This window comes from Loxodonta africana, chromosome 15 (genome assembly GCF_030014295.1).
Source record: "Loxodonta africana isolate mLoxAfr1 chromosome 15, mLoxAfr1.hap2, whole genome shotgun sequence".
NCBI classification, from domain to species: Eukaryota; Metazoa; Chordata; class Mammalia; order Proboscidea; family Elephantidae; genus Loxodonta; species Loxodonta africana.
Genome location: NC_087356.1, coordinates 51,226,242 through 51,250,817, shown reverse-complemented (window position 1 = coordinate 51,250,817; position 24,576 = coordinate 51,226,242). Strand labels below are relative to the sequence as shown.

General features: G+C 39.5%; 1 protein-coding gene across 3 annotated transcripts in view; it reads right to left on the bottom strand.

Moving 5' to 3' along the window:
- The window catches only part of OPCML (opioid binding protein/cell adhesion molecule like), a 775,809-nt gene that overhangs the window by 376,870 nt on the left and 374,363 nt on the right, over nucleotides 1-24,576 (bottom strand). For all 3 annotated transcript variants that reach the window (XM_010597116.3, XM_003417406.4, XM_010597117.3), the window contains exon 2: nucleotides 3,911-4,143. In XM_010597116.3, coding sequence (XP_010595418.1) covers nucleotides 3,911-4,143 — 233 coding nt within the window. The remainder of the gene's footprint in view (nucleotides 1-3,910; nucleotides 4,144-24,576) is intronic.

The following is a 24,576-nucleotide window of genomic DNA, read 5'->3' as shown; positions in this document are numbered from 1 at the left end:
AATTATCCCCTAAGTGGCAAAGATATACCTCTGGTATGGGTGGTCATATTTTAATGAATGCAACTTCTTTTCTCAAAGAGGAGGGATTGGAAATTAATTCCATCAGATATGCTGCAAAGGCCACCTTATAAAGCAGTAGAGGACAGACTCTGAGGTTTGCAACAAAGCAACTCTTGATTCCACTCAATCCAGGAACAGAGAGCAACAAAGCCAGGGACACCCTTGGGACTTCTTTTCCTTCCACTAATGGCACCTGGTTGGAAGAGGTAATGAGATACTAACATTCTCAAATGGACAGAAGATAAATAAATGCTTTTTTTTTTTTTTAAGCAGAATTGTTGCAGCTTGGAAATTTTTCAGTTTTTCTCATTGCAAAATCAATACCCATCAGCAGTTTGAAATTAAAGGAAAGATTAGGCCTTAGTTTTATACATGCCTTATTGTATTCCAAAAGCTTTCTACTCAGCCAGATAAATCTTCTTTAAGAGGATTAGGAAACTTTCATTATCTTTATCTAACCTGAACTAACACTAACTCTGAAAAATTAATCTATAGACTGGACAAAAGCCAACAGCTGCTGGGAAGAAGGAAGGCTCTCAGCTTCTTTCTAATTGGGCAGTGGAGTCTCTGCTTCAACCAGCAGACATTCCAGTGGTCTCCAAAGGAAAAAAAAAAGAACAAGTTGCCCCATTGCTAACTAAGGCAGAGGAGAATCCATCTCCTGAGTACCTTTTCTTTCACTTTTCCATAAATACAAAGACCAATCTGCTAAGTGTTCCAACAGAAGGCGTCCCATTTCACCTTCTCCCTCCCTGCTCTTTTGGATTTCACAGGCTACCTCAGATGGACCAGAGCTACAAGAGCCTGTTGGCCTAAAACATGGGAATGGTGAGGAATTAAACTCTTGCATTAAAGGCTTCAGGGCCCTGCATCTCCCTGCTTTCAGACTCTGGCTGCCCCAAAGCTGTGACGCCCGCAAGGAGACTCCACAGACTTCCACACTCAACCCAAGGAATCATTCAATGTGAGTCAGAAAGCACGCTGTCCCCTGAGGCTCTGCACCTACAGCCCTTTATGGCCCATATGGACTTCAGCATGTTCACACAATCTGTCTTACTTCCTGAAAACTGACTGCCCTGTTCTGTTTGAGTCTTTTCTGTACAGTGTCTGACAGTTCTTTTTTATTTCAGTGCCATATTTCCTGAATTTGAGGATAACTTTGCTATTGAGGTCATGGAGGTGCCACTGAGGTGTCACTTCAAATGCTGAGAGTGTTCAGTTCCCCTGGAAGCAAGCCCAAGTGGCAGGTGGGAGAGTGAGAACTCACAACGTCTTGTGTTTTCCACCCCCAGGAACTTTCAGCAGACATCCCAGCTTGTCTCAGATGACTCATCTCTCTAAGTACCTCTAGCATCCTCTGAGAGGAAGCAACAGACACTGACAGTTGTCCCTACTACAGATGGCAGGCAGTCCTGTAGCTCTAAAGCAGCAATTGTCACCAAGTCATACCCCTGGGTGGGACACGCATGGAGAATGGAAAACAGCAAAGTGTGTAGACATCTGTCATACGATAGGCTGGTGTGGGCATCTGAAAACACATCAGGGACAGAGAGAAGCTCTAAACCCTAACTGAGGCACAGCTTCAAGCAACATAGCAGCACCAGGGCTGCCGAGACATAGAAACTGTAGCAGACAAATCTCTGGTCCAGCATACGCCATTATAAATGGCCTACTTTTTGAGAATGAAATCCCTCATCTGTAAGCCTCAGAGACAGGGAACTGAATGCTACACTCACAAAGAGCTGCCCTAGCCAAAAGAAAAGAATGGCCATCCCAAGCTGTGCAAATAACTGAAGTATGAATAGACACTGGCCCTTCCAAGGCTCTCCATGAAACCAAAGGAAATGAGAAAAATAATATGTTTCTAAAAGACATGCTTGGGGGAATCATGTTATGATGCAATACAAACTGAAAAAAAAAATCTGTTGAATATATTACCGGTAGGGTCTGGTAAAAGGCGGCTAGTAAAGACTAAATCACACACACATGGGTTCTTTCTGAAGGCAACGGATATACCCAACGTCAGAGTTGGAGGTTTCGAGAAAGGTCTACCCAAACCGTGTATTAGGTAAAGGAAGGTTGTGTCATTGCCTAGAACTTCATTCCTACCATGAATCAATACCTTACAGAAATTGTTTTATATGTTTTACATCGTTGGGGTAGTTTAAAATAAGTTCATATTTGAATTGCTGCCTTGCTTTAAAATGGTCCTCATATGCTCAAAACTGCTATCTATGTGTGTTTTAATTCTCAATATAATAGCTAATATCTGAGGTTCTTACATTTCTTCAACCCCCTTTTTCTCCTACAAAGTGAAGTTTAAATTAAAATCTATTAAAAACATGTGTGCATCAACTTGTACAAGGCAAGGTCATGGAAGCTCGAGAGATACATCCAAACTCCCTGAGGGGACGAACTGCTGGGCTGAGGGCTCTGGGGACCATCATCTCAGGGAACATCTAGCTCAACCGGCATAATATAGTTTATAAAGAAAATGTTCTACATTCTACTGTGGTGAGTAGCGTCTGGGGTCTTAAAAGCCTGTAAGTGGCTATCTAGGATACTCCACTGGTCTCACCCCTTTGGGAGCAAGAAATAATGAAGAAAACTAAAGATACTAGGGAAAGAGTAGTCCAAAGGACTAATAGACCACATCTACCATGGCCTCCACCAGACTAAGTCCAGTCAACTAGATGATGACCGGCTATCACCAACATCTGGTCTGACAGGAACCACAACAGAGGGTCCCAGACAGAGCTGGAGAAAAATGTAGAGAAAAATTCTAACTCAGACTTGCTGGCCTGACAAAGACTGGAGAAACCCTGAGAATATGCCCCCGGACAACTTATCACCTCAGTAACGAAGTCACTCCTGAGGTTCACCCTTCAGCCAAAAATTGGACAGGCCCATAAAACAAAATGAGACTAAAGGGACACACCAGTCCTGGGACAAGGGCTAGAAGGCAGGAGAGGATAGGAAAGCTCGTAATAGGGAACTAAGTTTGAGAAGGGAGAGTGTTGATATGTCGTGGGGTGGTTAACCAGTGTCATAAAACAATATGTGTACTGTTCAGTGAGAAACTAGTTTGTTCTGTAAACCTTCATCTAAAGTACAATTAAAAAAAAGAACAACAACAACAAAAAAAAAAAAACTGGATACTCTGCCTGGGTTATACTGATTCAGATTTTCTAAAGGAGATTGAAAGAGAATGTTAGGGTTTCTGTATCCCCTCTTTTTTATTCCATAGATTTGTTTCCAATGTAGACCAGGAGACATCATTTTGACTAATGTACCTCAGGGTCTGGGCTCATTTGGGGGCTGTGAGAATGTGTATAAACATGTCCAGGAATGCCAGGAAGGACTGGGCTAAGCAACACTCTACAACCCTTCCGGAATATACACTACACATCAACTGTGCAAAAAATAGTCACTAGTCACTAGTTACTAGTCACAAGTTAACATGATCTAGCATCAATATTATAAACATTTTATTATGAAATAAGCCTCTGAAAGAGAATTAAACGACACTGAGAGTAGCAGATATCTATCATGGAATATATCTTCCCCCAATACCAGAGTGCTAAGCTTAAGAGAATATAATCGGTACTTGCCAAATGACTTATTAATGGGAGCAGAAGGCCTACTGATAAAATTGAGAAACTTTGTGAATATATTCAATGCGTAGTTTAGAACTCATCAGATGGGAAAGAATCCAGGAGGTGTATTCCGTTTCTTATTCAGTAGAGAAAAATGGCTTTTTGTGCCTTCACACATTCAAAGAAGCAATTCAGATTACCTTTTCCCTTCTTCATTAAAGGAATGTCAAACTCCAAGTCCAGGTGTGACTCACCTTGCACTATGAGGTGGACTCTGGACGTTTTGGGATGATTATCTGTCTGCACAGAGCAGGTATACGGTCCTTCATCATACACATCCACATTTTGGATCATGATACTATACTGAGTTGGTGTGTTGACCAGGATGATCACACGAGGGTCTATGGACCACTTGTCGTTCCCAGCATAGAGGATTGTACTGCGGTTTAGCCAGGCCACCCGGGTGACACGATCATCTATGGTACACCTGTGAGCAAGGTGAGGGGTGAGAGAGAGAGAGAGTGAGATAGTGAGAGATTATAAAAAATATGGTTGGGCTTCTAGGAGTAAGTGAAACAACATAAATCAAAAAACAAAACAAAACCCATTGCCAGCAAGTTGATTCCCACTCACGGAGACTCATCCACTGCTAAAAGGAGACACTCGATTACTGATGAAACTTTCTGAATATGGGGTAACACTGTCCTGAATCATTCTAAAAAACTGACAATACAAAATCATTTCTATTTGATTTAGGAACATATTATATGAATATCTTGGCTGTATACTTGCTTTCCATCTTATTTTTCCCCTAGGCTTATATGAAAATTAGTTTATGTTTCCTGAACACATTTAGCACCTTGTGGGAGAAGTGGCTCAAGGGCACAGAAGAAAAAAAGTGGATCAGTATTTCAAATAGGTCACAGATAACTCACAAAGCAGATCCTTAACTTGTAGTTAATACAAAATGGAACATATTTACCTCCCGACCACCATGGTGTTGATAATTAACTTGTACCCCTAAGCTGCTGAATCTGGCAAACTATGATTTATAACATGGGTCAGTAAAAGTCACTGTAGAAAGGAAATCATGAGGAATCCATGGCTCCTGCTTAACGCTTTAGGAGAGGGAAGAAGAAAATTGCAGGCGGAGTCCCCCTTTTCACTCTTACACTCCTTCCTCTGCCCCGACTAAGAGAGAGAACAATGTAACTGACATCACTCTTATTATCTAGGTAAAGAGCTGGCACCCACCTCTCACCCACTCTCCTCTATAATTTGAGGCTATAAACACAAATGGAATTTGCTTTTTGGTGAGTATTTGCTGCAGGTGGCTTCTGCAAGTGGCTCCTGCAGGCTGGAGGATCCCTGATGTCTCAATGTTTAAGGCCTGGACTGCTAACTGAAAGGCTGGTGGCTCGAACCCACCAATGGCTGGTGGCTCCATAGGAGAAAAGACATGGCAATCTGCGTCATCCCAGGAAACCCTAAGGGGGATTTCTACCCTGTCCTATAGGGTGGCTATGAGTTGGAATGGGCTCCAAGGCACACAACAACATCAACAACAACATGACCTGCATGCTAGTAGGCCTGCCCATTCAGGAAGAAAATTTGAATATGTATCCCAAGAACTTTTTTTTTAACCCAAGAACTTAGACTATGGGAATGGAAACTGGAGAAAACAGAGTCTCTCATAAATGCAGATTTACATTGAAGGGCATGGTTAAGAGATCCTGCGTGTCTCCACCCACTGCTCAAGGAAGGAAGCAGTTGGAATCTCATTTGCTGTGCATGGGACATGGGAACTTGTAATTACAGCTAAGCTGCCTCACCCATATTAACAAAGTACTAACAAACAGGGTGTGGGTGTACTGCTTGGAGAGGAGGTACCGGAATCCAGTGGTTCCAGGTGTGAAGAATACAGAAAAAGCACTGCCAGACACTAGAAGGCAGGCCCCATCTTTACAAGAGGTAGAGGTCCTTCTGGAGAAGCCAGACAAAGACCCTGGTGGGGCGACTGTGCATTTTGGACATGCTGTTTTCCCCTGCAAATTGACCAACCTAACAGTCTGTCGGGTCAAGGGCCTTGCAGTGGAAGAGCAATACCAGAACACAAAGTGACAGGTCTCATTAAAAGGGGAAAGTGCAAGACACAGAGAGGAACTCTTCCTGGGTGGTGGAAGAATGGGAATGCTACTAGGGTCCAGTTCCCAAGGTCTTATCATGCACCCAGCCATGGGATATTCAGCAGATGCTGCATCCGTGGTTAAAGGGGTAGGGCTGTTAGGTACTTAACAATATGGCAGGAGGATATTTTTCTTTTCTAAACCTTCTTTGATTTTTTTTTTTCAGCTACAAAAGTAAAGTAATCATCTTTCCAACATGAGAACGAATATAATACAAAGATGTATAAAGACCAAAATGAAAGTCATTCCACCACACTGACTCCCACCGCCCTGAGGTCATTATTTCTGTAACAGCCTGTTCCTTCTCCTTCCACATCTTACTCCTTACAGACATATATTCATACATAACAAAACTTTTGCTGATCTGTTTTTACCTGAATTAGAGTCATATTCTATCATTCCTACGGAACTTTTTTCTTTTTAACTTGAGCACCGGCATCCCTGAACACCAGAAGTTATAGATCTGCTTTCATACTATTTTCTAATTTCTTGTCATTTGTACACATATTGAAAACATTTTACGTAGTTAAGATCTTGTTTTAGATGCTTAATATTTTCTCTTTTTTTTTTGTCTCTCTCTAGCTTTCACCGTTCTCCACATTACTCAGGTTGCTAACCTGCTCCCCACCCCTGATGAGATAACCTATGTTAATAACCTGGTATGTGTTCTTCTGCACTTATTTCCAAATACTAATAATTTTATATACTGTATGTACGCGTACATATATAAATAACACAGATACATATGTGTGCACGTATGGTTTTATTTACAAAAATAGAATTGTATCATACTTCTGATTTTACTTTTTTTAAATGAATTTTATTTGGGAATTATTTTAATTTACAAAAAGGTGTAAAGATTGCATGTTAATTTTCTTATTTCATCTCTATTTAGTGAAATTCTTTCAAATTTATGTTGCCCTATCTCTTATTCATTCTTTTTTCACGTGCGCTTCAGTGACATCAGTTATGTTGTTCAGCCATTACCACTGTTTCTAAATTGTTTCATCACCCTTAGCTCATTGTCCCCTAAGTTTTGTGTGTTTCTTTTCCCCTCCCTCCCGTCCTCCCCCAGGAACCTAGCCTAGATATTCTATATAAGTGGGATCACACAATTTTTTTTCTTTTGTAACTGATTTATTTACCTCAGCATAATGTTTTCAAGATTCATCCATGTTGTAGATTGTATCAGGACTTCTTGTCTTTTTTTATGACTGAGTAATAGTCCATTATATGTCTGTGGCAGATTTTGTTTATTCATTCATCCGTTGATGGACATTTAGGTTGTTTTCTCCTTTTGGTCATTGTGAATAGTGTTGCAATGAACACTAGTATATGTGTGTGTTTGTGTTCCTGCTTTCAAATTCTTTTGGGTATATTTCTAGAAGTGGAATTGCTGGTTCCTATGCTAATTCTATGTTTAGTTTTTTTGTGGGATTGCCAAACTGTTTTCCACAGTGGCTGTGTCATTTTACGACTCTACCATCTATGAATGAGGATCCTGATTTTTCCACAACCTTGCCAATAGCTATTTTCTTTTTTTAATCATAGCCATGATAGTGGGTGTGAAGTGATATCTCATTATGATTTTGATTAGCATTTCCTTAATAGTGTTGAGCATTTTTTCACATGCTAGTTGGCCATTTGAATTTTTTCTTTGATGAAATGTCTATTCACATCCAGTTCCTATTTTTGATTGGGTTGTTTGTCTTTTTGGTTGTTCGTTGTTTTTAATGGCTGCATATTTATGGCATGAAGATACCACATTTTATTTTATTCCTTCCTTATTGATGAGCATTCGCTTTAAGCTTCCCCTCCTCCCCAGCAGCATACAGTTTCATCTCCCTAGAACAGTTTTAGTAGGCAGAGAAAACCTTCCCCAAAAGTCAATTTGATTACATTTGACCCCATTCATGAGCTAGAAAGGACACCAACAATAAGGTAGGGGTGTGTATTAACTCTGCTGGGGAAGAAAAAGAAAAGAAAAAAAAAAAACCACAGCACATTTCTATGTAAGCCTATGATTGGTAAGGTGAGATTTTGGGGCCAACTACATTCATTGTATGGACCTGACAATTCAGGTAACACTGGATGAATGAGTCGTGTCCACTTTCACAAGTGGTAGTATTCATATAAGGAAAAACTGAACTCATGTTGCTTCTTCCACATTCTAGGACCCAAGATTTTCCTTTTGCTCATTTTTCTTCCTTTTATGGCATAGCAACTTTCCATTTCTCTTATGAAGGATAATACCCCAATGTCCCCTCATTGTTCTTCACTTGCAAAAGCAGTTACTAGGGAAAAATATGGCAAACTCATTCATTCATTCTCAGTTGTAAACGATTGGTAAGGGTTAATGTGCAACCTTTCTTAATGATGGTGGTATTTTCATAATGATGAAATCCCTGCTTGAATAATTCCTAAAGAATGGAGTTCTAATTGTAGAATTCCAGGCATTGGCAAGCCTGAGAGTGGATGGTAAATTGGGGCAGGAAAAAGGTGACTAAGTGGAAAGGAACACTCTTACTTTTTATAATACCAAAATAACTTTGAACAATTTCATACTCCCTTGAATATTTTAAGGTTGACAGAAAAAAATGTAAGTTATAGTTCCAAAGGATGCGTTTTTGACCTGTAGAAAATATTTATATTTTTAAAATAAAAATGGCAAAATATTCCCTTAAATATGTGTGTGTGTATTTATATACATGCACACACATACACACATATATATATAAAACCAAAAACCAAACCTGTTGCCGTTGTGTCAATTCCCACTCACAGCAATCTTATAGCATAGAACAGAACTGCCCCATAGGGTTTGAAAGGAGTGGCTGGTAGATTCTAACTACTAAACTTTTGGTTGGCAGCTGAACTCTTAACTACTGCACCGCTAAAAAACCAAAAACCCAGTGCCGCCGAGTAGATTCTGACTCATAGCAACCCTATAGGACAGGGTAGAACTGCCCCATAGAGTCTCCAAGGAGCACCTGGCAGATTCGAACTGCCGATCCTTTTGTTGACAGCCGTAGCGCTTAACCACTACACCACCGGGGTTTCCCACTGCACCACTAGGGCTCCATATATATATATATGTATATACATATATACACACACAGACATATATATACATATATATAGAAGAAAAAGGAAAGTATTATAATGAAATGTAAAAAGACCTAGAGTTAGAAAACCAAAAGGAAAGAACACGCTCAGCACATCTCAAGCTGAAAGAACTGAAGAGAAAATTCAAACCTCGAGTTGCAATATTGAAGGATTCTATGGATGTCATGGATTGAATTATGGCCCCTCAAAATGTGCGTAACAACCTGGTTAGGCCATGATTCCCAGTATTGCATGGTTGCCCTCCATTTTGTGATTGTAATTTTACGTTAAGAGGATTAGGGTGGGATTGTAACACCACCCTTACTCAGGTCACCTCTCTGACCCAAAGTAAAGGAAGTTTCCCTGGGGTGTGGCCTGCATCACCTTTTATCTCTCAGGAAATAAAAGGAAAGAGAAGCAAGCAGAGAGTTGGGACCTCATATCACCAAGAAAGCAGCACCAGGAGCAGAGCGCATCCTTTGGACACAGGGTCCCTGCGCCTGAGAAGCAAGTTGACCAGGGGAAGTTTGAGGACAAAGACCTTCCTCCAGAGCTGACAGAGAGAGAAAGCCTTCCCCTGGAGATGACACCCTGACTTTGGAGTTGTAACCTACTAGACTACAAGAAAATTAATTTCTCTTTGTTAAAACCATCCACTTGTAGTATTTCTGTTATAGCAGCACTAGACGACTAAAACAGAATTTGGTACAGAGAAAGTGGGGTGTTGCTCTAACAGATACCTAAAATGTGGAAGTGGTTTTGAAACTGTGAATGGATAGACTTGTGACAGCAGCAGAGGAGCAGTGCAGCAGAGAACCTGTTGCGGCAGAGAAGCAGAAACAGCAGAGAACCAGCAGCAGTAGAACAAGGGGACCAGTGCGAGACAGCACTGGAGACGACCTACGAAGCAAGAGAGACGAGTGCCTGTGTGCAGGAGTCTTCCTGGAGGACTGGATGTCTCCAGGCACTTATCAGTGGAGCTGCTGAGCTCTGGAACACTTGCTCCAGCAGGGCAGATGCAGGCGTCAGGCCCAAGGAGCCAAGAGGCCAAGAAACAGGGAAACAGAAGCTGAAGAGACAAGGAAAACAAGAAGCTGAGCTGCCTCAGTCTCAAAAGGTATGGCTATGACCTCAGGGGTTTCAAAGTGTGAAGCCATGGCCTCTGGTGTTTCTAAGGGTGGAGTTGTCACTCAGATGGCTGAGGAAAATGGTGCGCCTAAAGCCGAGGGAGAAGAGTTGCTGTCCCAATGGGCCTGGAAGGCAGAGTTGAAACCCAGGGCTGAGGGGCTTCCACTCAAAATCTGGAGAGTGTGGCCAATACCTAGAGCCTAAAGGGCAGGGCCATTGTGTCAATTGTCTCAGAGAACAGAGGATTGTTTTCAAAGCTTCGAGGGTTAATGTAATGTCTTCTGCTGACTTGCTTGGTGCTTGTTATTCCTGCTTTCTCTTAAATGTCCCCCATTTGTAATGGATATGTCTAGCTTGTGCCTGTTCTGCCATTATACCTTTGGAAGCAGATAACTTGTGTTTTAGATTTCATAGATGAAGAGAAAGTTTTGGATTTTGTACTTGGAGTTAAGACTTTTTGCTATGATACGATGGGATGAATATATTTTGCATGTTGCAAGGATGTGATTTTTGGGGAGGCCAAAGGGTGGAACGCCATGAATTGACTTACTTATTCCCCCAAAAATGTGTGTATCAACCTGGTTAGGCCATGATTCCCAGTATTGTGTGGTTGTCCTCCATTTTGTGATTGTAATTTTACGTTAAGAGGGTTAGGGTGAGATTGTAACACCACCCTTACTCAGGTCACCTCTCTGACCCAAAGTAAAGGAAGTTTCCCTGGGGTGTGGCCTGCATCACCTTTTATCTCTCAGGAGATAAAAGGAAAGAGAAGCAAGCAGAGAGTTGGGACCTCATATCACCAAGAAAGCAGCACCAGGAGCAGAGCGCATCCTTTGGACACAGGGTCCCTGCGCCTGAGAAGCAAGTTGACCAGGGGAAGTTTGAGGACAAAGACCTTCCTCCAGAGCTGACAGAGAGAGAAAGCCTTCCCCTGGAGATGACACCCTGACTTTGGAGTTGTAACCTACTAGACTACAAGAAAATTAATTTCTCTTTGTTAAAGCCATCCACTTGTAGTATTTCTGTTATAGCAGCACTAGATGACTAAGACATATAAAGCAATTATTAAACTACATGGGGAGCATCAAAAGAAGATGGAAGGAATACACAGAGTCACTATACCAAAAATAATTGGTTGACATTCAACCATTTCAGGAGGTAGCACATGATCAATGGTAGTGAAGGAAGAAGTCCAAGCTGCATTGAAGGCATTGATGAAAAACAGGAATTGACAGAATGCCAACTGAGATGTTTCAACAAAAGGGTGCAGTGCTGGAGGTGCTCAATCACCTATGCCAAGAAATTTGGACAACAGCTACCTGGTCAACCAACAGAAAGAGATTCATATTTGTGCCCATTCCAAAGAAAGGTAATCCAACAAAATGTTGGAATTATTGGATGATATCATTAATATCACACACAAATAAAATTTTGCTGAAGATCATTTAAAAGAGGCTGTAGCACTACATCCACAGGGAACTTCCAAAAATTCAGGCCAGATTCAGAAATGGACATGGAAAGAAGGATATCATTGCTGATTTCAAATGGATCTTGGCTGAAAGAAAAGAATACCGGAAAGATGTTTACCTGTATGTTATTGACTATGCAAAGGCATTTGACTGTGTGGATCATAACAAATTGTGGATAACATTACAAAGAATGGGAATTCCAGATACTTAATTGTGCTCATGTGGAACCTGTACATAAAACAAGAGGCAGTCGTTCAAACAGAACAAGGGGATATTGTATGGTTTAAAATTAGGAAAGGTGTGTGTCAGGGTTGTATCCTTTCATCATACTTAATCCGTATGCTGAGCAAATAATCCAAGAAGCTAGAGTATATGAAGAAGAAAGTGGCAGTGAGGCATCAAGATTGGAGGAAGGATCATTAAAAACCTGAGATATGCAGATAACACAACCTTGCTTGCTGAAAGTGAAGGGGACTTGAAGCATTTACTGTTGAAGGTCAAAGACTATAGCCTTCAGTATGGATTACACCTTAACATAAAGAAAATAAAAATCTTCACAACTGGACTGATAAGCAATATCATGATAAATGGAGAAAAGATTGAAGATGTCAAGGATTTCATTTTACTTGGACCCACAATCAACACCCATGGAAGCAGCAGTCAGGAAATCAAAAGACACATTGCATTGGGCAAATCTGCTGCAAAAGACCTCTTTAAAGTGTTACAAAGCAAAGATGTCACCTTGAAGACTAAGGTGTGCCTGACCCAAGCCAAGGTATTTTCAATCACCTCATATGCATTTGAAAGCTGAACAATGAATAAAGAAGACTAAAGAATTGATGCCTTTGAATTATGGTGTTGGCAAAATAATATTGAATACTATGGACTGCCAGAAGAACGAACATACCTGTATTGGAAGGGTTAGAGCCAGAATATTCCTCAGAAGTAAGGATGGGAAGACTTTTTCTCACATACTTTGGGCATGTTATCAGGTGGGGCAGTCCCTGGAGAAGGACATCATGTTCGTGAAGTAGTGGGTCAATGAAAAAGAGGAAAACCCTCAATGAGACGGATTGACACAGTGGCTGCAACAATCAGCTCAAACATACCTACTATTGTGAAGATGGTGCAGGACCAGGCAGTGTTTCCTTCTGTTTTGCTATCTGACATTTCACATTTACAAGAATAGTAGAAAATCTACCTTCTGGCTATTTTGCACATTAATGATGTACCTCTGGCAGTAACGAAAGCTGAGGTGTGAGATGAGAGTAACACCAGCTGTAATGGTTAAGGTTATGTATCTTCTTGGCTGGGCCATGAGTCTCAGTGGTTTGGCAGTTATGTGATGACGTAATCTGGCAGCTGTGTAAGTAGTCATCCTCCATTCTGTGATCTCATGTGGTTGTTCTCCATTTTTGCATAAGGCTGATTTTTGCATAATAACCTAGTCTGCAGAACCTAACCATGTTAACTGAGGGGTAGATATACATTTATATTCAGTGGAATTTAAATAAAGTGATTAGATACTCATTATTATCTACTTTAAAAATATATGAATGAGCTCTTTTTTAAAAAGGCATAAAATGTGCAAATTTCTTTCTTTAACTTTAGCTCATATTTCTCCTATATATCCCTGAAAGTTTTTTTATCCTGTTGTAATATTTCATGCTTGCACATTTTTTATTGATCACCTATCATATTTATTTGCCACATGTATATAGATTAAAATTTAAATTTATTTTATGTTCTGTGACTATAAATTTCTAATAACATTTTTTTCTTCTATACTGAGCATAAAATGGTAAAAATGTAATAAATGTACTGTACATTTTGTTGAGTAATAATTAAACATATAAAGCAAATCTTTAATGGAAACTTAGCTCTTAAGTAGGTGGATGAAGATTTTTTCCATCATACCATGGATAAATATTATGGCTAGAATGAGGGGTATTCATGATCAATTGTAGTCCTATTTTTGCTTTTAAAGAAACCTTGTTCACATAATCAAACTTTTCTAAAGCAATGTCTCTTAATTCTTTGAACTCCTTCCAAGATATATGCCAAAAATCACATAGTAATATATCTTCAAAAATTATTTTAATGATCTCACAGCTGACAACTCAATTAGTCTTTCTTCAATTCTGTTGAAAGCAATGAGATGGAAAAATACCTGCTTGTAAAGGGGTTTGTAACTCAGTATTAGATTGATTTGATTTCTCAATAACTGGGAATTATACCAGTTGTACTTGTGTCTTCGTGTTCGTGGAGTACACACTCTTCTTTTTGTATAAAGTAGGAGTGGGAGGAAGGAGAACTAGAATTACAACTCAAATTCAGGCACTCGTTCAAGCAGATCAATTATAGGAAACTTCGGGATCTTCAAATGTATTTCCTTTGTGTAGGACCTAACACCACAAGCTAAGGGTGCATGGAACCAGTTCAAATTACCATCGGGTCTAACGGGGCTGACTTGGAAACACATCAATTCAAATCTACCCGTGCAGGGGCTCACATATGTTTTTGCTCCTCTGGGGTATGAACCCACTGTCAGTGCTCTGACCACACATTTTGTGGAAAGCCTGTGTATCCCTAGGGTAAATATACCCCAGATTGAAGATTATGGCCCAAATTGTCTGCTCTCAGACCTGGGCTTTGTTGTTGTTGAGTGCTGTTTGGCATCGATTCTGACTCATAGCACCCCTATTCGACAGAGTAGAACTGCCACATAGGATTTTCTAGGCTGAAATATTTATAGGAGCAGGGGAATCTCAGGATAAAACTATCTCTCTGAATGGGGCATACATGACTCACAAATTCTCCACAGTCTTAGCATGCTATTAATGATAAAAACAAAACAAATTTAGTGAAATACTAGTGTTGGCTGAGGGTATTTTCCTCACAATGTTTGTGTGCTTCAGAAGAAAGTATTGTTTCAGTTGTTTCTTGTTTCCTTCCATAACCATAGGTTCTTCTACTGTCCTCTGAACTGCAAGAAAAAAGAACTCAGGGAATGACTTGGACACATGCTTAAGTGTTCTTGTAAACCTGGACACCTTCCCTGCTGTTTATAGCAAGGTCCTGAACTCTTACCAATCAGAAGCACATAGGGGAGAGTTTTTGATGTTAAATAAGGAAGAATAAAGAGAAAAGATGAGAAAGCTAATGACAACTTTTTGATTCCTTAAGAACTCTTACAGAAATTTAAAATTCTTACATTCCAAGTTAACCCTACCTACTGATCCTTGATAAAACACAACTCATTGCAACTCTACCACAAGTCATGTTTAAAATGATATAGTGCTTATTATTTGTCTGGAACAGTTGAAAGAATTTGCATATGTTATTCTATCTTCCTAACTACCCTTTGAAATATGCTGTATTATTATGACATTTTACAGATGAGAAAACTGAGACATAGAGAGGTTCAATAACCATCCTAAAGTCCACAGTTTGTATCTATCAGAGCAGGGAACTGAAACTTAGGCAGCCTGGTTCTGGAGTTCCCATATATAACCACTATGGTCTTCTCTCCTTAAAAAAAAAGGTACTCGTGGATTGAGAATCTAAGTAACCTGGTCAGCAGGAGTTAGCCAGCGTTATTCAACTTTCCTCAGATTTATGGGATGTACTAATTTTTTCTTATAAGAGGTAAAACAGCTTAGGAAAAAAGGAACAAAATTTAAAAGAGACTTTTGCACAACTTTAAACCACTCTGGCTATGGGTGAGGAGGGGGTGAGGAGAGGAGGTTGAAGCTAAAATCAGGAAAAACAAAGAAATTCCTGAAAGACATTGAAGTGCTGGGCCTGACTCCTAGAGGTTCTGCTTCAGTGTGCTTGGGGTGGGGTATGAGAAGGTATATTTCTAACAAGGTACGAGGCAGGACTGATGCTGTTGGGGACCACATTTTGAGAACCAATGCCTTAAAGAAACCAGACAAAAGATAGGTTGGAATTTATTCAAAATAATAAATTCTTCCAAAATAGTAACATTGGCTGGCTTTAAGTGTTGTGTTTGTATTCTTCTTTATTTATACATATTAGGCTGTGCAAATGCAAAAGAAAAAAGTACTATGATATTTCATTAATTCAACAGGTATGTAATGGACACCTAATGTGTACTAGACAGCTTTCTAAGAGCTAAGGATACAGTAGGAAACAAGGTGGACAAAGTTCACATAGCCCATGAAGCTGTATCTAGTGAGAGATAAATATATATAATATAATAAATATGTATTATAAATATACTGTCTTAGTTATCTAGTGCTGCAATAATAGAAATACCATGAGTGGATGGCTTTAATAAAGAGAGATTTGTTGCCTCACAGTCTAACAGGCTAGATGTCCAAATTAAGGGTCTGAGCTTTCTCTCTCTGTTGGCTCTGGGGGAGGGTATCGTCACCTATCCTCCCCAGACCAGGAGCTTCTCAGCACAGGGATCCAGGGGCCAAAGGATGTAGTATTCTCCTGGCTCTTGTTTCTTGGTGGTATGAGGTCCTTAAGACTCTCTGCTGGCTTTTCTCTTTTATATCTCAAAAGAGATTGGCTTAAGACACAACCTAATCTTGTAGACTGAGTCCTGCCTCAGTAACATAACTGGGGTTAATCCTACCTCGTTAACATCATATAAGTAGGATTTACAACACATAGGAAAGTCACATGACAAAATGTGGAAAATCACACAATAGTGGAGATGATGGTCTAGCCAAGTTGACACACATTTTTGGGGAACACAATTCAATCCGTATATATATATATACTTATTGTAATTTCAGATAATTATCCCCAAAACAAAATCAGTTGCCATCGAGTTGATTCTAACTCATGACAAACCCATGCATGTCAGAGTAGAATTGTACTCCATAGGATTTTCAATGACTGATTTTTCTCAAGTAGATCACCAGGCTTTTCTTTTGAGGTGCCTTTGGGTGAGCTTCAACCTCCAACTTTTCGGTTAACAGCTAATTGTGTTAACCATTTGTGCCTCCCAGGGATTCCTCAGATAATAGTAAATGATAAAAAATAAATCAGGATAGGAATAGAATGTGACATTGGAGCTTGGAGCATATTTTAGACAGAGTGGTCAGGAAATGCACGTCTTGGTCTGAATGCTAGATGTTGAAGTTTCTGTGATCTTAAATCTGACGCATGTCTGAAAATCATGTCTGACTGAAAAAATAAAATTTACATCTCACATATGTATGCATATGGCTGCAGGAACATTTCAATATTCTAGATGCTGGAGAACAAGTTTTTTGACCTGGTGACATAGAAGTTAAGTGCTATGGGGCTAACCAAAAGGTTGACAGCTCAAATCCACGAGGCATTCCTTGGAAACCATATGGGGCAGTTCTACTCTGTCCTATAGGGTCACTATGAGTTGGAATCAACTGAACAGCAATGGGTTTTGGTTTTGGTATATCAATAACTTCACAGATGCTAATGTTCAAAGGAATATCTGAAATTTTGGGAAACTGAGAGCTAACTAGAAAATGTGTTTATATTTCCACCTTTATTGTTGAGAAAATACCTTAAATGTGTTGCATGCCTCTCTGCCTTAATGAGTAGACAGTGGGAAATATTGTTTAATCTCTAGTACAGACACATCATTCTAAACTTCCATTCTCTTTATAAGGTATTGTTATAATTGAAGATTGTTGTTGTTGTTGCTAGTTGCCCTCGAGTCAATTCCAACACATGATGTTCTTACTATCATAGGGTTTTCAAGACAGTGACTTGGGCATCACAGAATTTACACTACTTAAATTAATTATTTATGTAATTATTTGTTAGACTGTAATACCACACAGACAGGAGCCATGTCCATCATATTCGTTCTTTATCATCAGCACCTCCCACAGTCCATCTGGTATCTAGTGGGTGATCAATACTTATTTAAAAGACGTGAAAGAATGCTTTCAAACCGGTATCAAAAGAACCCACACAAGGTCAAGTAAATGTCCTTAGAGATATATGTATATACGAGTCTATATATGAGATACACATACACACACATACATCCTCAACATCCAAGGGTTCTCTACAAGTATTTTTTAAATTTAGTGTTTCCATTTCTATTACAATCTGGAAAAATATAATATATATATATATATCATGGATTATATATGTATGACCATTTTATAACAAGGTGCTATTAGATTTAAATACCCAGATTTACTTCTGTATTTATTATCACATTGGCTTCAGAGCACTTCTTCACTGCCTCATGTGAGTGAGAAACCTGCTAAGGTGGACTTGCTGTGTCAATGATGCATCCTGCAAACGAAGGCAGAATGATGTCAGGGAACGCTGCTGTAGTGAAGGTTTCTAAGAGTTGGAATGAACACATGTGGGAAGAGAACTTAGTCATCACATGGCAAACACTGAATTCAAAAGTAATTGTCTTACAGCAGTCAGTACCATATTCACATTGCAACTTGGACTTTAATTTCAATAAAATAGCATCTGTTCCATTAAATTAATGTTAATTTAACTTTTACCAGTTATATATGTGTAGAATTTGTAATTTCCAAATTTAGAGCAATATAAGGATATAAACTTAAGGGATTTATCCCTAGTTTTATGATTTTATGTACATAAAATAAAAAAAACATAATTTTATCACTGAGAACGCATGAGAACGTTCTCTCTTCCACCCTTGTCCAGTACCTTTAAAGGGATCTTCTGTTGAGGCTTCAATTTAAGAAACACTGGTGAAGGTGATTGGGTTGAATGTGAAAACCCCATAATGCATTACTTAGGATCTTTTTTTTTTTAATACACTCCTTATATTAGTATTTGTCTGTTTTGTTTTTGACATTTGCTTTTTTCTTAAATTAATAATTAATTGAATTTCAGGAAAATAAAACCTTATCATGTATCAAAAGACATTAATAACACCAATTAGAAAAATGAGAGGAGGAAGATCTTGCTTTAGAGTATTCTGGGACCAATAATAAATGAATTTTTTTAAAGGAAAGGAAAGTAGGTAAGCGAAAATGAAATATTTTTAGGCCAACTCCCAAGGCATTTTAAATTGCACAAAACTGTTCTCCTGGGAGGCTTTAACTACTCTGTTATTTCCTGACTTACAAATAGAGCCAACTTCAGAGTATCAACAAGGACCCTAAATTATGTAAGGAAAATTTTATGATTCAGATAGTTGGAAAGTCAATGAGAGTAATAACTCTGCTAGAGCTAATGTTTGCTGACAAGGTATTGGTTGGGAATATATGTGGGAGCTTCTGCACAAGACTGGTGAGGGATATGAGCCACTCAAAGAAGGCCAGTCCAAAGGCACTTCTGTAGTGCAAAAGTATTTGCCTTCAGAAGGCTGGCCTATTCATGACATCTGCAGATAATTCTAAATTGGAAGGCAGTGCCACACAACACCAGCTGGAGTGGGAAAGTGACATTAATACATAGAAAGGGTGTGTGGGGGGGGTGTTGCCCAGAGAAAACATACACAAATGCATACAGAGTAAGGGCCCCAGAGGAAATAGAGTATTTGAAACAAAGAAAGCAAGGTGTGAAGTATTCTGGAAATGGTGTCACTTGAGGCAGAAAATCCACTCCAGGATTACTGTGTTGTGGTTTTAGCCACAAATAATGACATCATTGTACCCCGAACCAGGCGAGGGGAACTTCCTGTTCCCATGAGGACAGTGAGGGCTCAGCCTGAACACAGAGAGCGACTTCACACACCTCACAGCCCAAGTGAAGGCCAGGCTGAAGGCAGTTCAGAACAGAGAGTCTGATCTGACTGATGAAAATGAAGGGAGTGATTTATTTAGAAAGATATCTCTGCAAAAGGTGAAATAGCTTACAACTACAAAAGTGGGGTTAAACTGCCCAGTTGTGCAAAGAGAGAGGAGAATTTCTATTTTTGTAAAGCACAGGGTAGCTAAACAGAATTATGAGAAGAAAGGGTAGGCAGAAAGGAAAGAGTACTCTCTAAAACAAGTAATGATTAGGCTGGTTTCTTCCCAGCCTTCAAGTACATCTGTAATTCCACAGGGTGTGTTGGCAAGATAACTTTATTAGCTTCCCAAAGGAACGGAGGCAAGAAAAAACAAATAAATAAATAAAACAAAAACCATCATAAGAAACAGTACTTGCCTTCAAAGTTCTTATGGTTTTAGGTAAGTGATAGAATATAAGAACATTAAAACAACACCCTATCACATTTGTAGAGCCCTGGTGGTGCAGTAGTTAAGAGCTTGGCTGCTAACCAAAAGGTCTGCGTTCAAATTCACCAGCTGTTCCTTGAAAACCATATGGGGCAGTTGTACTCTGTCCTATAGGGTCGCTATAAGTCGGAATCAACTCCGTGGCAAACAGGGCTTTGTTTTTTTTTTAATCACATTCACGGATATTATAAAAAGCGCAAACTGGAGTTACCCTTTTAAATTCATTCAGTCATACAGTAAATGTTTAATTAAGCACCCACTATGTGTTTTTTTTTTTTTATGTGCCCAGGAATAAGCTATGTAGCTGTTACTCCTCTCCTCCCATAGGGCTTTCTGTTTGATGGGGGCAAGGTACAGTAAACAACCTGGCAGGACTCTTACATGAGCTGAGATTACTGTGAGGTAGCCATATACGGGGCTGGTAGGAAAGCCCTGCTTCCACATAGTCTGGAAGCAGACATCTTTGAAGACTTAACTATTACTCTAAAGCTGACAAGTCAGAAAGAACACCTTACAAAGATGCTGGTTACCAAAAGCATAGAGTACCAGGCAGGTGCGAAGGCCTGAGACAGAGGTTGACTCAGATATGGAGCTGGATGGAAACTAGATCATCAACAAAGTAGGTGAGGAAATGGGTAGATCCACAAGGCTGGGGAGGTGAATATCTCTATGCCTAAAAGTTTAAGTGTAATGGGAGCCCTGACTGTGTTTAGACAGATGCAAATTATAATCTGATTTTTTAATTTTTTTTAATAATATGCTGATCTTTCTTTGGAGAATGGATTGTAGCAGGACAAGAGGGACTACTGCATTCCTGTAGACCTGAATGATAGGACTTGACAAGAGGGGTTGCAACTTAAGGACAGAAAAGAAGATTGACAGCATTGAGGAAAGAGTGGGGAGTGATGTAATGCTGACAATGTTTGCAGCCAGAAATTTCAAAAAATTGGCAACAAAGGTGGGAAGAGAAATGGAGCTAGAGGGGATTGTTCTCTCCAGAGAGTTTGTTTTTGTTTTTGTGTTTTCAATATTGGAAACACTTGGGAAAATATGTATTCATTTTACCAATACTTACTGGGTGCTAGGACAGTGCTCTTCCAACTTTAATGTGCCCATGAAATCACCTGTACATCTTGTTGAATTGCAGATTCTGATTCAATAGGCCTAGGTGAAGACCAAGATAACTAAGTGAAAAGATTCTGCTTTTTCTAATAAGCTGCCTATTGATTAGAGAAGCAACTGTGAATTAGGCAAGATCCCTTGCTCTCTTACATTCCAATACATGAATGGATAACGATGAGAATAATCTTATTGAATGCAAGTGACTGATGATGCAAGAGAAAGGGGATAACTCACAGAGGAAACTTTCAGTGGAAGCAGAAAAGAAGGAGTACAAAAGCACTGAAGGTAGGGCGCTTCTTCTGTTGTATCATAAGAGAAGAAAAAATGATAGAAACCCAAGCAGGATTGTGGATCTAGCTGTGGGAAAGCAAGGGGACTACTGAGTGATAGCTTCTATTTTCTCCAGAGAACATGGCAAAATAATCAGTTAAAGGAAACTGGAAGAGGAGGAGAAGGAGGATAGAAGATCCAAGAAAAAGTGAAATAGGTGCTGCAGAAAGTGAGAGCAAAATTACTAGAGAACTCTACTAGGATTTGCAGGCAGCACTGAGGTCTCATTTGTAGTTGATGGTCATGCATTTATAGTGTTAATGTTCTACCAGTTTTGAGAATATTCTCTCCAGAATTGCTTAGTTGTTCAGGGACAGTCATAGGGAATGTGGATGGTTGGGTTCAACCAGTGTTGAATTAGCCAGCTGCGTAAGAGAGAAGAGGCAGGGTCTAAAGGAACTGGAAAATAATTGATAAGAAAAGTGAAAGTAGGAGGGTTTACTACATTGGAAGTCTTAATGAAGTCCTTCAGTAAATGAGCCAGAATGAAAAGAAACTGTAAATAATGGACAGTGTAAATATGTGGTGACACTGGAATTGTGGCTACTGTCATGGAATGGGTCAATTAACTGAAAGATAGATGGCAATCTAGGTGGCTCTCATCATCACCAAGAACAGCGGTGGGGTTGGAAGTTTTTTATGAACTTTGTGATGTTCATAAAAAATTGAGCATTATACAAACAGTATATTGTGGTGCTAAGGAGAGAGTGTGGCATCTGACAGACATGGGTTTGAATCTGGACAATGCTACTTATTAAATGAGGGCCCTAAAACAGATATTTTATTTAACTTCTCAGAACCTCCGTTTCTCCAACTGTAAAGTAGGGTGAACATATTTGCCACATAGAGTTATTCAATATTATTATGATAACTAAGTGAAGTAACTACCATGAATCTGTCAGTCTGTTGTACTATGGGGGCTTGCATGTTGCTGTGATCCTGGAAGCTATGCCACTGGTATTCAGATACCAGCAGGGTCACCCACGGCAGATGGGTTTCAGCTGAGCTTCTAGACTAAGACAGACCAGGAAAAAGGACCCAGTAGTCTACTTCTGAAAAGAATTAGGAAGTGAAATCCTTATGGAGAGCAGAGGAACGTTGTCTGATATACAGCTGGAAGATGAGCCCCTCAGGTTAGATGGTACTCAAAAGACAACTGAGGAAAGCTGCCTCCTCAAAGTAGAGTAAACCTTAATGACACGGATGGAGTCGAGCTTTCAAAACCTTCATTTGTTGATGTGGCATGGCTCAAAATGAGAAGAAACAGCTGCAAATATCCATTAATAATCAGAAGGTGGAATGTACAAAGTATGAATCTAGGAAAATCTGAAATTGTCAAAAACGAAATGGAGCCCGTAAAAATCAGTATCCTCGGCATTGGTGAGCTGAAATGGATGGGTATTGGCCATTTTTATTGCCAGGAAAGACAAACTGAGGAGGAATGGTGTTGCATTCATCTTCAAAAAGAACATTTAAAGATCTATCTTGAAGTACAACACTGTCAATGATAGGATAATATTCATATGCCTAAAAGGAAGACCACTTAATAAGAGACTATTAATATGACTATTATTCAAATTTACCCACCAACCACTAAAGCCAAACATGAAGAAACTGAAAATTTTTACCAACTTCTGCACTTTGAAATTGATCAAATGCACAATCAGGATGCATTGATAATTACCGCTGATTGGAATGTGAAAGTTGGAAACAAAGGAGAAGGACTTGTAGTTGGAAAATATGGCTTTGGTGACAAAAATGATGCCAGAGATCACATGATAGAATTTTGCAAGGCCAACAATTTCTTCATTGCAAATACCTTTTTCACCAACATAAACAGCGACCATATACGTGGACCACACCAGGTGGAATACACAGGAATCAAATTGACTGCATCTGTGGAAACAGATGATGGAAAAACTCAATAACATCAAGTCAGAGCAATGCCAGGGGCCGACTGTGGAACAGACCATCAATTGCTCATATGCAAGTTCAAGTTGAAACTGAAGAAATCCACGAGAGCCAAAGTACAACCCTGAGTATATCCCACCTGAATTTAGAAACCATCTCAAAAATAGATTTGATGCATTGGACACTAATGACTAAAGACCAGACAAGTTGTGGAATGACATCGAAGATTCATACATAAAGAAAGCAAGAGGCCATTAAAAGACAAGAAAAAAAGAAAAGACCAAAAAGGATGGCAAAAGACTGTGAAACTTGCTCTTGAATGTAGAGTAGCTAAAGCAAAAGAAAGAAATGATGAAGTAAAGGAGCTGAATAGAAGATTTCAAAGGGCGGCTCGAGAAGGCAAAGTAAGGTACTATAATGACATGTGCAAAGACCTGGAGATAGAAAACCAAAAGGGAAGAACACGCTTGGCATTTCTCAAGCTGAAACAACTGAAGAAAAAATTCAAGCCTTGAGTTGCAGTATGAAAGAATTCTACAGGGAGTATATTAAACGACACAGGAAGCATCAAGAGAAGATGGAAGGAATACACAGAGTCACTATACCAGAAACAATTGTTCAATGTTCAACTATTTCAGGAGGTAGCATGTGATCAAGAACCGATGGTACTGAAGGAAGAAGTCCAATCTGCACTGAAGGCATTGGGGAAAAACAAGGCTCCAGGAATTGATGGAATAACGATTGAGATGTTTCAAAAAAAATGTATGCAGTGCTGGAAGTGCTCTCTTGTCTATGCCAAGAAATTTGGAAGACAGCTACCTGGCCAACCAACTGGAAGAGATCCGTATTTATGCCTATTCCCAAGAAAGGCAATCCAACTGATTGCAGAAATTATTGAACAACATCAGTAATATCACACACAAGTATAATTTTTCTTTGAAGATCATTCAAAAGCTGCTGTAGCAATACATAGATAGGGAAAGGAACTGCCAGGAATTCAAGCTGGATTCAGAAGAGGACATGGAACCAGGGATATCATTGCTGATGTCCGAGGAATCCTGGCTGAAAGCACAGAATACCAAAAAGATGTTTACCTGTGCTTTATTTACTATGCAAATGCATCAGACTTTGTGGGTTATAACAAATTATGGATAACATTGTGAAGAATGGGAATTCTAGAACACTTAATTGTGCTCATGAGGAAACTGTACATAGATCAAGAGGCAGTTTTTCGAATAGAACAAGGGAATACTTCATGGTTTAAAGTCAGGAAAGGTGTGCATCAGAGTTGTATCCTTTCACCATACTTACTCAATCTGTATGTTGAACAAATAATCCAAGGAACTGGACTATATGAAAAAGAACAGGGCATCAGGATTGGGGGAAGACTCGTTAACAACCTGAGTTATACAGCTGACACGACCGGGCTTGCTGAAAGTGAAGAGGATCTGAAGCACTTATTGATGAAGATCAAAGACCACAG